The sequence below is a fragment of the Macaca mulatta genome, chromosome 1 (assembly GCF_049350105.2).
Source record: "Macaca mulatta isolate MMU2019108-1 chromosome 1, T2T-MMU8v2.0, whole genome shotgun sequence".
Taxonomy (NCBI): domain Eukaryota; kingdom Metazoa; phylum Chordata; class Mammalia; order Primates; family Cercopithecidae; genus Macaca; species Macaca mulatta.
Genome location: NC_133406.1, coordinates 131,082,656 through 131,100,501, shown reverse-complemented (window position 1 = coordinate 131,100,501; position 17,846 = coordinate 131,082,656). Strand labels below are relative to the sequence as shown.

At 44.0% G+C, this 17,846-nt stretch overlaps 1 protein-coding gene across 5 annotated transcripts in view; it reads left to right on the top strand.

Annotated features, from left to right (window-relative positions):
• LOC697670 (endosome/lysosome-associated apoptosis and autophagy regulator 1) overlaps positions 1-17,846 on the top strand; it is an 87,575-nt gene that overhangs the window by 4,560 nt on the left and 65,169 nt on the right. For 2 of the 5 annotated variants that reach the window (XM_028830725.2, XM_015147617.3), the window contains one exon: positions 1,802-1,846. The exons of the other annotated variants lie outside the window; for them this stretch is intronic. In XM_028830725.2, coding sequence (XP_028686558.2) covers positions 1,802-1,846 — 45 coding nt within the window. The remainder of the gene's footprint in view (positions 1-1,801; positions 1,847-17,846) is intronic. 5 annotated transcript variants of the gene reach the window in all.

Here is a 17,846-nt window from a genome sequence, read left to right as displayed (position 1 = left end):
AGCATTTCAGTGGGCAGAGATGGAGGAAGGGTGTTTTCTAGATAGAGAGAGGAGCCTGACGAAAGGTCCACATGTGGAAAATGCAAATGATCCTGGGACTTGCAAGCAGACCAGCTGGCTGAAATGTGCAATAGTGTGAGCTACAAAGTTGATAAGGTTGAAAAATTCTAAACTAAGTGGAGAATCCCTGAAGGATTTCTGGCAGAGATAGCAGCCTAAGCAGAGTGGATTAGCATGATTATAAAGTAAGCATGGTTGAGGTGGGCCAACAGGTGACAGCGGAGAGATGAGGCAGGGAGACCAATGCCGAAGATATTACTGAAGTCAAAGAGGAGGTTAATAAAGGGACTGCACTGGAATGGGGGCAGTGGAATACATGGAAAGGCATCCGTGTGAAAAACATGCTAACTGATTGAAGATGTAGGGTGATGGTGATGGGCAGGTCAAGGATTTTTGTCAGGATTTTAGAGTGGCAGAATGGTAAGAGTTACTATCCAAAATGCAGAAAGAACAGCTTTAGGGAGCAGAGTGTTCCCTGTTTAGTTCTGATGTCCCTGGGATCAGCCCCTTTAGTCAGGGGAGAAAGTCCTGAGCCTTTGGCACGCTATTTCACTTCATGAGCACAGTGTCTAGGCTTTTCTATTTCCTCCTGTATTTGGTTCTTCTTTTTCTTCTCTCTTCTTTCTTCCTTCTTCTTTCTTTCTTTCTTTCTTTCTTTCTTTCTTTCTTTCTTTCTTTCTTTCTTTCTTTCTTTCTTTCTTTCTTTCTTCCTTCCTTCTTCTTCTTCTTCTTCTTCTTCTTCTTCTTCTTCTTCTTCTTCTTCTTCTTCTTCTTCTCCTCCTCCTCCTCCTCCTTCTCCTTCTCCTTCTCCTTCTTCTTCTTCTTCTTCTTCCCCCCTTCCTCTTCTTCTTCTTCTTTCTTCTTCTTCTTCTTCTTTTTTTTTTTTTTGACGGAGTCTTGCTCTGTTGCCCAGGCTGAAGTGCAATGGTGTGATCTCTGCTCACTGCAACCTCTGCCTCCCAGGTTCAAGCAATTCTCCTGCCTCAGCCTCCCGAGTAGCTGGGATTACAGGCACCAGTCACCATGCCCAGATGATTTTGTATTTTTATTAAAGACAAGGTTTCACCATGTTGGCCAGGCTGGTCTCCAACTCCTGACCTCAGGCGATCCACCCACCTCGGCCTCCAAAAGTGCTGGGATTATAGGAGTGAGCCACCATGCCTGGCCTAATTTTTTTTTTTTTTTTTTTTTTTTGAGACAAGATCTGGCTCTACTGTGAAGGCTGGAATGCAGTGGTGCCATCTCAGCTCACTGCAACCTCCCCATCCCAGGCTCAAGCCATCCTCCCACCTTAGCTGGGATTACAGGTGTGCACCACCATGCCTGGCTAATTTTGTAGTTTTGGAGAGACAGGGTTTCTCCATTTGCCCAGGCTGGTCTCAAACACATGAGATCTAGTGATCTGCCTGCCTTGGCCTCCCAAATTGCTGGAATTACAAGTATGAGTCACCACACTCAGCCTGTTTTTTTTTTTTTTTTCCACATGTATGTCTCCCTAAACAATCTTATTTAGATCTGTTTATTTTTGACCTTTATAAAAATATATTGCATTGTATATAGAGCTATAACATTTGCTTTTCTAACTCAACACTAAGCTTCTAAACTCATCTACATTATTGTATGTTACTCTATTTTCTGCATTTTCAGTGTTATAAAATACTCCTTTGGTGAATATTCCACAATTTAAAAATTAGTTCTTCTGTTAATAGACATTTGGGTTTCCATTGTTTTGCTATTTCAGACAGTGCTGCTATGGACATCGTTGAACCTGTCTTCTGGTGTGCAGGTACACATTTCTTGAAGGCATAAACCTAGAAGTGGGGTGCTGGGTTGTGGGGTGTGTACAGATTCATCTTCACAGGGAATGCCAAATTGTTTTCTGAAGTGAGGGAATTAATCAGAATTTATTCTTCAGTGACTCCAGAGATTGGGATTCTATTAAGGACCTTAGTCACTACTATGGTCTGATGTTTGTGTCCCTCCCAAAATTCATATGTTGATACCTAATCCTCAATGCAATGGTATTAAGAGGTGGGGCCTTTGGGAGGTGATTATATCCTATGGGATTAGTGCACTTATAAAAGAGGCATGAAGGGCTGGGCACTGTGACTCATACCTGTAATCCCAGCATTTTGGGAGGCCGAGGCAGGCTGATCAGTTGAGGCCAGGAGTTCAAGACCAGCCTGGCCAACATGTCGAAACCCTGTCTCTACAAAAAATACAAAACCTAGCTGGTGTGGTGGTGCATGCCTGTAATTGAAACTACTTGGGAGGCTGAGACACGAGAATTGCTTGAACCCCGGGGGCGGAGGTTGCAGTAAGCCCAGATCGTGCCACTGTACTCTAGCCTGCGTGACAGAGCAAGACTCTGTCTTAAAATAAAATAAAAATAAATACAAGAGGCCCGAGGTAACTTTTTTGCCCCCTCCACTATGTGAGGACACATAGACAGCACCATCTCTGAGGAATGGGCCCTCACCAGACACCCAATCTGCTGGTGCCTCGATCTTGGACTTCCCAGCCTCCAGAGCTGTGAGCAATCAATATCCATTGTTTATAAATTACCTAGTCTATGGTATTTTGTTATAGTAGACCAAACCGACTCAGCAGTCACTGTAGCCCCAGACATACTAAGTCAGGGCTTAACTGTGGGGCCACTCTCCCTTCACAAGTAATGTTATTTCTTCAGAGCTCTTGGGGGTCCTGTTTACCTCGACTTTTATAGCTTTCTTCAGTTTTCAGTTCTGTAATCTGATGTGTCTCAGGTTGGATGAGTTTTCTTCTATTTTGGAAACTGGACAGATGAATTCTTACTCAGATCACTCACTAAATAGAGTCTGGGTGAAAGCAAGTTCTAGGGCTAGGCTTCTGGAAATCAGTAGTATCTTAAGGTCTCAAGGTAGGTACCATCTTAGGGTAAAACAGAAATGTCACTCAATAGGAGATATCTACTGCTCTCTACTCTATCTGAGAGGAGCCTTAGCTATTGTGATGTCTTTCAGGGAAGTGCACTGTGGGCAAAAATAACTCTTCGTATCCAGATTTGGTACAGTTTACAAAATTTTGAAGTTTTTGGTACTTTTTGTGTCCCTTTTTGCATTCTGTATTTCTTGAATTTTTTTCAAATTTTTTTTGAAATGGAATTTCATTCTTGTTGCCCAGGCTGGAGTCCAGTGGTGCGATGTCGGCTCACTGCAACCTCCGCCTCCCAGGTTCAAGGGATTCTCCTGCCTCAGCCTCCCAAGTAGCTGGGATTACAGGCGCCTGCCATCACTCCCAGCTAATTTTTGTATTTTTAGTAGAGATGGTGTTTCACCATGTTGGCTATGCTGGTCTCAAACTCTTGACCTCGGGTGATCCACCCACCTCAGCCTCCCAAAGTGCGTGAGCCACTGTGCCTAGCTTTTGAATCATTACAATAAGAAAGTATCATTGTTATAAAAGCAATAAGGTTATTTTAAAATAGTATTCAATAGGCCAAAAGGGAATATGGAAATAACAGCCTTGAACTCCTGGCCTTGAAGGATTCTCCTGCCTCAGTCAGACTTTAGAGTTTCCCTTTTCATTCAGGATGAATCCTGAAAAGAGGGGGTTAATCCTGCGTTAGACACTGGAGAGACTAAACTCTGAGAAAAGAACATTACCAAGAACTATCTAGCCCTGTGAAATTTAGACAATTTCTGCAAATATGGATCTTTCATACTCCAATGGCCCAATAATGGAGGTCTTCTTTGCCTGTGTATTACTTTTTCTTTTTCTTTTTTGAGACAGAGTCACCTGTGTTGCCTAGGCTGGAGTGCAGTGGCACGATCTCAGCTCACTGCAACCTCTGCTTCCCAAGTTTAAGCGATTCTCCTGCCTCAGCCTCCTGAGTAGCTGGGAATACAGGCACCTGCCACCATGCCCAGTTCATTTTTGTATTTTTAGTAAAGACGGGATTACACCATATTGGCTAGGCTGGTCTCAAACTCCTGACGTTGTGATACGCCCGCCTTGGGCTCCCAAAGTGCTGGGATTACAGGCGTGAGCCACCGCAGCTGGCTTTTTTTTTTTTTTTTTTTTTTTTTTTTTGAGACAGTCTTGCTCTGTCACTCAGGCCAGAGTACAGCGGTGCAATCTCAGCTCACTGCAGCCTCTGCCTGTCGGATTCAAGCAATTCCCATGCCTCATCCTCCTGAGTAGCTGGGATTACAGGCATGCACCACCACACCCTGCCATGTTGGCCAGGCTTGTGTTGAACTCGCAACCTCAAGTGATCACCCTGCCTTGACCTCTCAAAGTGCTGGGATTACAGGCGTGAGCCACTGTGCCCAGCTTCAGATAACCTTTCCATTTAAAAAAAAAAGGCAGAATGCAGTGGCTCATCCCTATAATCCCAGCACTTTGGGAGGCCGAGGCCAGCAGATTACTTGAGCCCAGGAGTTCAAGACCAGCCTGGGCAACATAGCAAGACCCCATCTTTACAAAGCAGTTTTCAAAATTAGCTATGTGTGGAGGCCCATGCCTGTAGTCCCAGACACTAGGGAGACTGAGGTGGGAGGTTCACTTGAACCTGTGAGTTAAAGATTACAGTGAGCTGTGATCAAGCCACTACACTCCAGCGTGGGCAGCATAGTGGGACTCTCTCTCTCTAAAAAAAAATAAGGGACTGGGTGCAGTGGCTGACACCTGTAATCTCAGCACTTTGGGAGGCCAAGGCGGGTGGATCACTTGAGCTCAGGGATTTGAGACCAGCCTGGGCAACATGGTGAAACCTCATCTCTACTAAAAATACAAAAATTAGCTGGGCGTGGTGGTGTGCCCCTGTGGTCCCAGCTACTTGGGAGGCTAAGGTAGGAGGACCGTTTGAACCCAGAAGGTTGAGGTTTCAGTGGCACCAGAGCAAGACCCTGTCTCACAAAAAAGGTAGGGGGATCTGTATTAGTTAGCTTTTGCTATATAACAATCCACCCTGAGGCTTATTGTCTTAAACAGGACCCCTTGTTCAGCCCACAGTCCTGTAGTTTGGTCTAGGGCAGCATGGCTGATCTATGGGCTCCCTTGTGTGACTGTGGTCAGCTGGTAGATTGACTGCAAGCTAGATTACCTAAAATGCTTCACCCAGAGGTCTGACATTGACAGGCTGTTGAGTGAGGTACCCAGGTTCTCTTCTAGATGGCCTTTTATCCTCCAGCAGGCTAGTTTACACTCATTTATAGGATGGTCTCAGAATTCCAAGTGCAGTAGCAGAGCAAGCCCCAATGTGCAAGCTCTTCTCAAGCCTCTGTCCATGTCGTCATTGCTAATGTCCTATTGGCCAAAGCAAGTCACATGGTCAGGCCATGAAATAGACTTCACTTCTCTATGGGAGCCCCTGCAAAGTCATTATGTAGGGGCATACATATGGGGATGGGAAGAATTTGTTGCCATTTTTGAAGCATACCACTAGGAAAAACAGAGTTGATACAAATAACCAACCACTCCAATGGACCTATAGTTATAAATTTGGTTAAGTACTAGGAAAGAAAAATAAAGGATATGAGAGTTTATTACAAAGACACCTACTTTACAGTATGCCACAAGATCTTTTATATACTTTCAGCATCTTTCTATAAAGATGACATATGAACATTTTTAATCACCATATCTGTTGGTATAGATCACTGCTTTAGGAATGCAGCAAGAAAACTACAGCACAGTAGTCAAATTGCATACTCAAGGAAAAGCATACAAAGAGTTGATTTGAATGAGATGAACTTTAAATTTCTCTATTCCCTTTTGGCTTATTGAATACTATTTTAAAATAATCTTATTGTTTTTGCAACAATTATACTCTCTTATTCTAATAATTCAAGAAATACAGAATGCCAAAAAGACCACGAAACTTACCCAGAATTTCATAATTGGTTAAACTCATTGTAAACATTTCATTATATCTTGCCAGCTTTCTCTCCATACTGATAGACTTTCTAGACTTCTATATGTATGGATATAAATATATAATTTTTTTTGAGACAGAGTTTTTCTCTTGTCGCCCAGGCTGGAGTGCAATGGCACAATCTTGGCCCACTGCAACCTCCACCTCCTGGGTTCAAGCAATTCTCCTCCCTCAGTCTCCCAAGTAGCTGGGACTACAGGCGTGGGCCACCATGCCCAGCTAATTTTCGTATTTTTAGTAGAGACAGGGTTTCACCATGTTGCCCAGGCTAGTCTCGAATTCCTGACCTCAGGTGATCTACCCCCTCAGCCTCCCAAAGTGCTGGGATTACAGGTGTGAGCCACCATGTCCAGTCATAAATATATAATTTTCCATAAGTGTGATTATTCCATACATGCTGTTTCATAACCTGTTTTTTTCATGCAATAATATTGCAGGGGGCATTGCTACATGTTAATAAATATAGGTCTACATTATCATTTTTCTCTTTAAGAGATAGAGTCTCACTATGTTGCCCAGGCTGGAGAACAGCGACTATTACAGGTGTCATCATGGTGCAATATAACCTTGAACTCTTGGGCTCAAGGTATCCTCCTGCCTGAGGCTCAAGTAGCTGGGACTGCAGGCTTGTGCCACCACACCTGGCTACTTTATTATTTTTAAGGCTGCATAGAGTTCTGTAGGCTGTATGTAATATAGTTTATATAACTAACCAATTCAGATAACCAACCAATTTCTATTAGTATAAACAATACTGAAGTGAACACTTTTGCACATATAGTTGTAAACATTTGCTCAACTGTCATTCAGTTAACTCCTTAAATTTTTTTTTTTTTTTTTTTTTTTTTGAGGCGGAGTCTCGCTCTGTCGCACAGGCTGGAGTGCAGTGGCCGGATCTCAGCTCACTGCAAGCTCCGCCTCCCGGGTTCACGCCATTCTCCTGCCTCAGCCTCCTGAGTAGCTGGGACTACAGGCGCCGCCACCACGCCCGGCTAATTTTTTGTGTTTTTAGTAGAGACGGGGTTTCGCCGTGTTAGCCAGGATGGTCTCGATCTCCTGACCTCATGATCCGCCCGTCTCGGCCTCCCAAAGTGCTGGGATTACAGGCTTGAGCCACCGCGCCCAGCCAACTCCTTAAATTATGTTCTTAGAAATGAGGATTATTTGACCAAGGGCATATATATTTCATATTGTTCCCTATTACTCAATTTATCTTTTGGAGAAATTGCATCAATTTTTACTTCTCATTAACCTTGCACACCCTCACCTTTTCTCACATCCTTGGCAATGCTATCAATCCTTTAATACTTTTATAAATTAATAGGCAATACACACACATACTTTATTCTTGGTCCATAACTGAGGAATCCCACCAGTTTTCAAAAGGACCCTACTGGAGCTCCCATGTGACCTCAGAGCATTTCTAGGGGTTATTACTTCAATTGAGGGAGATTTTCTGGCTCCTCACCCTCCCACTTTTGCTTCCTTGTGTGCGGTCTCTTTTTTTTTTTTTTTTTTTTTTGAGAGAGACAGAATCTTGCTCTGTCAGCCAGGCTGGAGTGTGCAGTGGTGCGATCTCTGCTCACTGCAACCTCCACCTCCCGGATTCAAGTGATTTTCCTGCCTCAGCCTCCCAAGCAGCTGGGATTACAGGTGCCCACCAACACGCCTGGCTAATTTTTGTATTTTTAGTAGAGATGGCGTAATACCATGTTGGCCAGGCTGGTCTCGAACTCCTGACCTCAAATGATCCACCTACGTCGGCCTCCCAAAGTGCTGGGAGTACAGGCGTGAGCCACCGTGCCCCACTGGTAATTTTTGTATATTTTTAGTAGAGATGGAGTTTCTGTATATGTTGGCCAGGCTGGTCTCAAACTCCTGACCTCAGGTGATCCACCCCCACCCCCTTGGCCTCTCAAAGTGCTGGGATTACAAATGTGAACCACCATGCCTGGCCAAGCAGTCTGTTTTTTTGTTTGTTTTTTGTGGTTTTTTTTTGAGTCAGAGTCTTGTTCCATTGCCAGGCTGGAATGCAGTGGCACAATTTTGGGTCACTACAGCCTCCGCCTGCCGGGTTCAAGCGATTCTCCTGCCTCAGCCTCCTGAGTAGCTGGGATTACAGGCATGCGCCACCACACCCGGTTGTATTTTTAGTAGAGACGGGGTATCACCATGTTGGCCAGGATGGTCTCGATCTCTTGACCTCGTGATCTGCCCGCCTCGGCCTCCCAAAGTACTGGGATTACAGGTATGAGCCACCGCGCCCGGCCAAGCAGTCTGTTTTTAACCCTGCACAATCTGGATACACAATTTAGCACTTCCTAGGGTGTTAAGAATTCATCTTCATACATAAAAACATACATACCAAGCAAAAAACACCACCACTACGGCAAGATGACGCTAATGAGCAATGTAGTCTTCACTAAGGACTTTTTTTTTCCAGGAGGAAAAGTTTTAATTTATTCACAGAAACAGAATTAAAATCCCCATACATCATTCTTAATCTTTCAAATCCCTTCTCAGCTGCTTCCCCTCCCCCAACCAGGAGTAAAGTGTTCCACCCTTCTCCCACACTACACCAGCCTCCTCTCTTCCCTTTCACATTTCCCAACTTAGGTGGTCCCAGGAAGAAGCTCGTTTGGCTTGGGAAGCCAAGTCAATACTCACAAATAACCATTCCAATCGACTTGTAGTTATACATTTCGTTAAGTGCTCTGCAAGAAAAGTGAAGGATATGATGAGAGATTATTTCAAGGAGACTTAGATGGGGAAAGTGAGAGCAGGCCTTTCTGAGGAGTGAGTTTAAGCATGGATCTGAAGGGTGTGGAGGAGTTTGGCAGGCAAATATGAGGGACAAACTCAGCCTGGTGCTCAGAGGATGGACAGAAAGCCAGTGTGGCTGAACCACATAAACTTACACTTGTAAAATAAAAAAGTGCAAGGCCAGGTGCAGTGGCTCACCACTGTAATCCCAGGTATGATCCTTAAAAAAACAAAACAAGCAATACAAGAAAGTAAAAGTAAAGAAAATAAAAATTTACCCCAATTTTCATCACTCAGAAATAATTCTAAAAAAGCCCTTTTTTTTTTGAGATGGATTCTCGCTCTGTTGCCCATTCTGGAGTGCAGTGATGCGATCTCAGCTCACTACAACCTTTGCCTCCTGGGTTTCCAGCAATTCTCCTGCCTGGCCTCCCAAATAGCTGGGATTACAGGCACGTGCCACCATGCCCAGCTAAATTTTGTATTTTTAGTAGAGATGGAGTTTTTTCATGTTACCCAGGCTGGTCTCGAACTCCTGACCTCAAGTGATCAGCCTGCATTGGCTTCCCAAAATGCTGGGATTACAGGTGTCAGCCACCGTGCCTGGCCTGTAGCATGGATTTTTAATGACATCAATAGCTTTCTCCATCTGTGGTCAGCTGATAAGCTCGGACAGCTTTGGCTGTGAGAAAGGCCAAGAGTGCTCATTTTCACCAGGGAATCACTGAGACATGGAGGGCCAGGCTCAAGAGCTTGTCTGCTTTGTCAAGCTGCCAGCTTGTCCAGATCAGGGCAGATGGGCCGGGTGGAGAATTCTGCCAAATTTTTTGAAAATAAGTCAAACTCATCTTTTCCTCAGTCTGTATTGTCCCTCTGGTGAGTGATTAAAAATTGGGCTGTTTGTCACATTTCTTTCTTAAGCTCTCCTTCTATGTCATACCAGATAAAGAACACAAGAGATAATTATAGTCAGTGCTTGACAACTGCTGAAAATACGAAAATATATTTTCATACTTCCTAGGCCCTCCACTACTCAAATTCTTTTTTCTTTTCTTTTTTTTTGAGATGGAGTCTTGTTCTGTCACCAGGCTGGGGTGCCATGGTGCAATCTCGGCTCACTGCAACCTCCACCTCCCAGGTTCAAGAGATTCCCCTGCTTCAGCCTCCCAAGTAGAAGGGACTACAGGTGCGCACCACCATGCCTGACTAATTTTTTGTATTTTAGTAGAGACGGGGTTTCAGCATGTTGACCAGGATGGTCTTGATCTCCTGAACTTGTGGTCTACCCGCCTTGGCCCTGCAAAGTGCTGGGATTACAGGTGTGAGCCACCACACCCGGACTTCAAATTCTTTCAAGTCTGAGAAGCCTGATATGATGTTACCTTTTTATTTTATTTATTTATTTTTTGAGACAGGGTCCTACTCTTCACCCAGGCTGGAGTGCTGTGGCACGATCACTGTTCACGGCAGCCTCAAGCTCCTGGGCTCAAGTGATCCTCCCACATTAGATTCCTGAGTAGCTGGAACTACAGGCACATGTCACCACACTCGGCTAATTTTTAAATTTTTTCAGAGACTAGGTCTCACCGTGTTGCCCAAGCTGGTCTTGAACTCCTGGGCTCAGGTCATATCTTCCCACCTTGGCCTTCCAAAGCGGTGGGATTGCAGGCATGAGTCACTACACCTGGCCTGCTTTTTTTTTTTTTTTCAAGTCTTTCCTTTGAGACAAGAGTCTCGTTCTGTCACCCAGGCTAAAGTGCAGTGGCGTGATCTTAGCTCACTGTAACCTCTGCTTCCTAGGTTCAAGGGATCCTCCAGCCTTAGCCTCCCGTGCAGCTGGGATTACAGGCGCATGCCACCATGCCCAGCTAAGTTTTATATTTTTAGTAAAGATAGGGTTTCACCATGTTGGCTGGGCTGGTCTCGAACTCCTGACCTTAAGTTATCCACCTGCCTTGGCTTCCCAAAGTGCTGGGATTACAGGCGTCAGCCACTGCACCTGGTCTTATTAAAGGCACTTTTAAAAGATCCACAAAACTATGCAGCATGAAAAATAAAATAAATTGAGTTTCATAGACCTAGAATGTGGTTTTCTAAGTCTGAACCTTACTGCTAATACAAAATGAAAAGCAAACAAAAAAATTGGACTCTAATTTTGATAAACCTGCATGCTAATTGGAGCATCCCTTTCCTGACCTGATGCAAAACAATGAAGGAAAACTGAAATTGCCTAATTTTGTGCTTGGAATCAATTACTTTGACCTCCCATCCCAATCACATGAAAATAGAGTGGCTAGTAACCCACTCTGGGGAGTGTCACCTAGATATAAAACTGTCACTTCATAACATTGCTGGTGTTAGGGTGAATTTTAGTGGTCCTCCAGTCCCAAGGCATCCTTGCCTACAATACCTGGATGGGCACTTATCTTTTGGTAGCCTGAACCTTTCTGGTAATGAGGAGCTCACTATTTCTAAAGGAAAACTGTGCCATTGGGGTAAAAAAGTATTAATTTTTAAACATTGGTAGTTGTTAAGCAGTTGTTGAATATTTTGAGCCAAAATTTGTCACCTCCCTTTCTAGCTTTTACGTACTTCAGAATTTTCTCCTTTAGGTTTGAGACCAGAGCCCAAATGGATCTAAACAGGCCCTTTGCACTGCTCTGCAAATTCTCTCATTTTCTGTTGCCCAAGACCAAGGATATTATCTCCATAGAGTGCCATTTCCCAGCTTACTAAATAAGAGAAATCATCAGTTTCTTAAAGGTTAGACTGAGAATCTGAGCCCCGAACATTTAACATCTACCTGTAGCTCATTCTGGGATGCATTTAAGAAAGTAATTTAAGATTAATCTCCAGTGGTCACTGTACTAAGAATAAGAAAGTGCAAAATTCTTTCCTAAGACTTTGTGAGTTGTTAGAACGCATGGAAGGTTGTTAGACACTAGAAAGGAGTCTTGAAGAAATTGTGGACATTCTTTAACTGAAATGCCTTTAAAATCTTACAGATACCCATTATCTTCCATTGAGGAGAGAGGATTATGCGAACCCTGGAGGGGCTTTAGAATCCAAATGTCTGATGCAGGGAAAGGAAATGTCTTTGCCTTTAACACAAGAAGCTTCACATCTACGAGTTAAGCAACATAACTGGTCACTTGATGACCACATTATCTCTGACATTTATTTCCTCCTTCTAATACCCTTTCTGTTTTTTATTCCTGTTAGGAATATTGACAAATACTGTCCATTTTGGTACCTGGTTCCAGAGAACAAGTATCATCAGAGTATTTTACAGTTTGAAGACGTCAGTGATAGATTGCCTCTAGGGCTCATGGGTCATTGTCATGTTTTTGTTTTTACCAAATAGTTATTTTTCCTCTTATAGTTTTAATTTTTAATCCTCTGAAATTTAAAATAATCCCATCATTAAGTATTTATTAAACATAATGGGCTGAAAGAGACATAGAAGAATTACATGATATAAAACCAACTTTGGGCTGGGTGCAGTGGCTCACACCTGTAATCCCAGCACTTTGGGAGGCTGAGGTGGGTGGATCACCTGAGGTCAGGAGTTCAAGACAAGCCTGGCCAACATGGTGAAACCCCGTCTCTACTAAAAATACAAAAATTAGCTGGGCGTGGTGGCACACACCTGTAATCCTAGCTACTTGGGAGGCTGAGGCAGGAGAATTGCTTGAATCCAGGAAGTGGAGCTTGCAGTGACCCGAGATCATACCACTGCACTCCAGCCTGGGTGACAGAGTGAGACTCCGACTCAAAAAAACCAAAAAAACAAAAAAACCCCAGCTTTGATGGAACATACAGCCTTTAAGGGAATGAGTGGTTGCAGGCAGTTACAGAGAGAGATCAAGAGCATGATAGAATGAGGCCAGTTGGGAAGGAGCAGTGGACAGAGCGCAGCCTCTGGAGATGGGGTTCATACCCCAGTTGGAGCTTCCCTCACTGTGAGACTCAGGCAAACTGCTGAATCTCAGCATCTCATTTACCAAAGGAGCTAATCCTATTTAATTTGAAAGACCACTGTGAAAATTAGAAAGGAGAAATAAGACGTGCACTAGTTATGTTAGTTACCCTTGGGCTGCCTCAACAAAGTATCGCAAACTGGGTGGTTTAAAGCAACAGAAATTAATTTTCTTGCAGTTCCACAAGCCAGGAGTCTAAAATCAAAGCCCTCTGAAGCTCTAGGGAAGAACATTCCTTGTCTCTTCCAGCCTCTGGTGGTTGCCAGCAATCCTTGGCCTTCCTTGGCTTACAGCTTCATCACTCCAACCTCTGACTTCACTGTTTCATGGCCTTCCTCCTGGGTGTGTCTCTGGGTCTTCACATGACATAAGGCCTTGAAATTAGGGCCCATCCTAATCCATTATGATCTCATCTTAACTAACTGTATCTGCAAAGAAGATTACATTCTGAGCTCCAGGGTGGGCAGGAATTTTGGAGGGACACTATACAACCCAGTGCACTGGCACATAGTATAGACTCAAAAAGTGGAAGTTGTTATGGTTATCAGGTGCCACAGCGCCAATGAGCAGAGAAAAATTATTTGTATGAGTTGGAGTGGTTAAGGAGAGCTTCACAGAAGGAGTAAGAGTCATGGAGGGTTTCAAAGAAGTAGTAAAATTTAGATGTGAACTAAAAATGTGTAGAGTCTATCAGGTGGGAAGAATAGCATATCAATATTTTCTTTTATTTTTTTAATTATACATACATATTTTTATTTTTATTGAAAATAGAGACAAGGGCTCACTATGTTGCTCAGGCTGGTCTCCAACTCTTGAGCTCAAGTGATCCTCCCACCTCAGCCTCCCAAAGTGCTAGGATTACAAGTGCGAGCCACTGCGCCCAACCAGCATATCAACATTTTAACAATAGAGTTATTAACCTTGTAAAATCAGCTACTCATGAGACAGAAATATCCTTTGGCCCAATAATGGGAATTAAAAACTATAATCTTTTTTGAAATGGTTTAATACATATATTAGTTACCTATTACTTCTTAACAAATTACCCTAAAACTTAGCATCTTAAAATAACAAACATTTATTAATATTAGCTGGACGTGGTGATGTAAATCTGTAGTCTCAGCTACTTGGGAGGCTGAGGCGGGAGGATCACTTGTGCCCAGGAGTTTGAGACCAGCCTGGGCTGCATAGCAAGACACTCTCTCTAAAAATAAATACCAAACACGTATTATCTCACAATTTCTTGGGACAGGAATTCAGAAGCAGTTTAGCTGGGTGATTCTGGCTCAGAGTCTCTTAAGAGGTTATAGTCAAGATGTCCTCCAGGGCTGCAGTCATCCAAAAGTTTGTTTGAAACTTGAAGATCCAATTCCAAGATGGTTCACTCACATGGCTATGGCAGGAGCCTTGGTTCCTCAAGCATGGCCTCTTCCACTGGGATGCTTAAGTGTTTTCATGACATAGCAGCCAGCTCCCTCCAGAGCAGGTAATCAGAGAGAGAGCAAGGAAGATGCCACCATGCCTTTTATGACTCAATCTCAAAGGTCACACACCATCACTTTTCACCACATTCTGTTCATTAAAAGCAAGTCACAAAATTCAGCACACCTTCCAGGGGAGGAGGATGAAGCTCTAATTCCTGTTGAAGGGAGAACCACACCACGGTGTATAATGAAAGCATCCATTCCTTTAGCTGTTGGACTAGTTTCCTACATTGGCCGTTCTTAAATCTCCATGTTATTATTATTATTTGTTAGCAAAATAATCATTTTGAGCACTCACAGTGTGCCAGGTGCTGTACTTGAAGCTGGGAATTTGGGATGAATTGGTCCAGTTCTTGCCCTCAAGGGGTTTACAGGTTAGTGAGGGAAAGAGAATAGTCTGTAAATATAATGCACGTATGTAAGAGATAAAAGTGATTATAAACAGAGGGCTTTGGGTTTGCAACTCTAAGAGGGAAACTGAAGAAATCAGAGAAAGCTTTAGGGGTAGGAGGCATCTGAGCGCCTAGGGCAGTACCCAAACCTTAGCCTAACCCCTGGTATAGAGTAGTTCCTGGGCAGGTCATTGAGGAGGGACATTTGCGCCTGGAGATGGGAATGTGTAGGACTTGTATTGGGGAATGTCAGGTTGTCCAGGGTCACTTTAGTGGAAGGGGGAGAAAAGGAAGAGTTTGAGGCCAGTTTTGGAGGCCCTTGGAGAATGTGGTAAGGAGAAAGATTAGACTTGATTATGAACACACTGGAGAATGACGTGTTTTTTGAGTAGGGGAGTGATATACTTAGATACTTGTTTTGGAGAACAGAAAAAATTGGAGCCAGAGAAACTAATGTGTATGTGTGTATGAATTCATTCATTTATTCAAAATTTATTGCAGACCCACCAGGCTTTTTTTTGAGACTGAGTCTTGCTCTGTTGCCCAGGCTGGAGTGCAATGGCATGATCTCAGCTCACTGCAACCTCCGCCTCCTGGGCTCAAGCGATTCTCCTGCCTCAGCTTCCTGAGCAGCTGGGATTACAGGTACCCGCCACCATGTCCAGCTAATTTTTGTATTTTTAGTAGAGATGGGGTTTCACCATGTTGGCCAGTCTGGTCTCGAACTCTGGCCCTCATGATCTGCCCACCTCAGCCTCCCAAAGTGCTGGGACTACAGCTGTGGGCTATCGCACCCAGCCTACCAAGCATTATTTTTAGAGCGCTTATAGTCTAGTGGGAGAGGTACATATTAATCAAATCATATAAGGATAAAATGACAACTCTGACAGTGCTACAAAGAAAGGTACATGGTGCAATGAGAGCATATATTAGGGGATTTGACTTAAGCCAGAAGTTCAGGGAACTCTTCTGAGACAATGATAACCGAGTGAGGCCTGAAGAGTGTCCAGAAGTAATAAGCCATGCAAGAGTAGGGATCAGCACAGGCAAAGGCCCTGAGATGAGTTACAAAGGACCGAAGAAAGGCCAGTGTAATGGGAGGAGCAAAGACAGAAGGAAGGAGAACACAGTTAGAAATAAGGTGGGAGAGGAGGCCAGGCGCGGTGGCTCAAGCCTGTAATCCCAGCACTTTGGGAGGCCGAGACGGGCGGATCACGAGGTCAGGAGATCGAGACCATCCTGGTTAACATAGGTGAAACCCCGTCTCTACTAAAAATACAAAAAACTAGCCGGGCGAAGTGGCGGGTGCCTGTAGTCCCAGCTACTCGGGAGGCTGAGGCAGGAGAATGGCGTGAACCCGAGAGGAGGAGCTTGCAGTGAGCTGAGATCCGGCCACTGCACTCCAGCCTGGGTGACAGAGCAAGACTCCGTCTCAAAAAAAAAAAAAAAAAAGAAATAAGGTGGGAGAGGAAGGCAAGGATCAAACCATGAATGGTCTTAATTAACTAATGAATTAATTGTGCCCCTATCTACAAGGATTTCAGTTTTTGGGAAATACCTCCATCAAAATAGTAAAATCTAAATATAAAATAAAAATTATGGCAGAAAAAAAATACGACTTAAGACCAGGTGTGGTGGTTCATGCCTGTAATCCCAGGACTTCGCGAGGCCGAGGTGGGAGAACCACTTGAGTCCAGGAGCTCAAGACCAGCCCGGGCAACATGGCAAAACCCTGTCTCTACAAAAAACATAAAAATTAGCCAGGCATGGTGGCCCATGCCTGTGGTCCCTGTAACTTGAGAGGCTGAGGTGGGAGGCTCCCTTGAGCCTGGGAGATTGAGGCTGCGGTGAGCCATGATGGCACCACTGCACTCCAGCCTGAGCGACAGAGCAAGACCTTGTCTCAAAGAAAAAAAGTACAACTTAGAATGACAAATGCAGAAAGAATCATTAAATGAATATATGAATGTGATATAAGCAAATGGACTGGAAACTTGACCCTGAGCTTCCTAGTGGCCAAAGTAGAAGCCCCCCCGCCAAAAAAAAAAAATTAGAATATGTAGTGCTCAAAGCCCATGAAGAAAAACATGGGAAAATCATTTAGCAGGCAGGTGCAACAGAAAGATGTACTGATGGTCTGATGGTCTGTCTGTGGCATGAAAATGGAAAAGACTAGCAACATTAGAGGAAGACGTTGCAGAGAGATTCACTGATTAGTTACTATGGTTATTAAGACTATAGTATCTCTGGATATTATCTCCCAGTATCTACCGAGATTATTATGGGATCAATGATTATTATTTCTCCATCATATATATGTGAAGTAGAAGTGGAATCTATCTTATTTTTTAGGTCAGGGTAACTTTATTTTGTCTCAAATTGGACTAGCAGGGGATATGTTTACTGTCTACGAACTGTTATGGAAGTTGGCACTGCTCAGAGTGCGAGGAAATAAAGAGATAGCTTGTTTATCGGTGGGCATAAAAATAAAGAAATGGCAAGATTTGTCCTGTTTCCTCCTGTGCCTGCTAAAAAGCAGAAGGATCATCTGAGGCCTTCCTGAAAATTAGGGAGAATGGCAGCCTGTCTTAATTTCTTCCACCAAATTTCACTCTTGGATCCAGGCCATTTCTACTTTGGCAAAGTGTGAGGTGCTAATGCAGACTCCTGTTCCCAGTGATGTTGTGCCAGGCTGGCCCAGGGGAACTGTCAGTGCCTGGTCATGGGTGGGAGGAAGTGGGAGGGGGCAGAGGAGCGCTGTTAACACTTTTAGTACTGTAGAAAGGAGCAGTTCCTTTTATTCCTTGTAGCAGAAGTCACCTGAGAAAGTGAACTTAGGCAAATGGCTTGTGCTTGAGTGTTCTACTGTAAATTCTGTTCTTTTCTCCAAATCCACTCCTGCCAGCCTCTCCTCTCTTTTTCACAGTGGTCAATATCACAGTTTCCTGGAGGAAACATTGAAAGCGACTCAATGAGTGCTCCCTCCTGTTGCCATAGCTTTGGGTGTCTTCAGATTTTACTCTGCAAAGCCTCATGGGTTCTCCAGGTGGAGCCCAGTGGTGAAGCCCTGGTGTGGGCTTCTTGACCTCACAGGGCTCTGGGCCTCTCCCCTCTGGCTGGCATCTGGTTGCTCTTCTGCCACCAAGACCCCCAAGAAGAAAAGTAGCTTCCTCTAAAACCAGGTTATTCGTGCGAAGCTTAGCCCTGGCCCTCTGTGTAGCATAAAAAAGAACATCTGTCCAGTGAACAG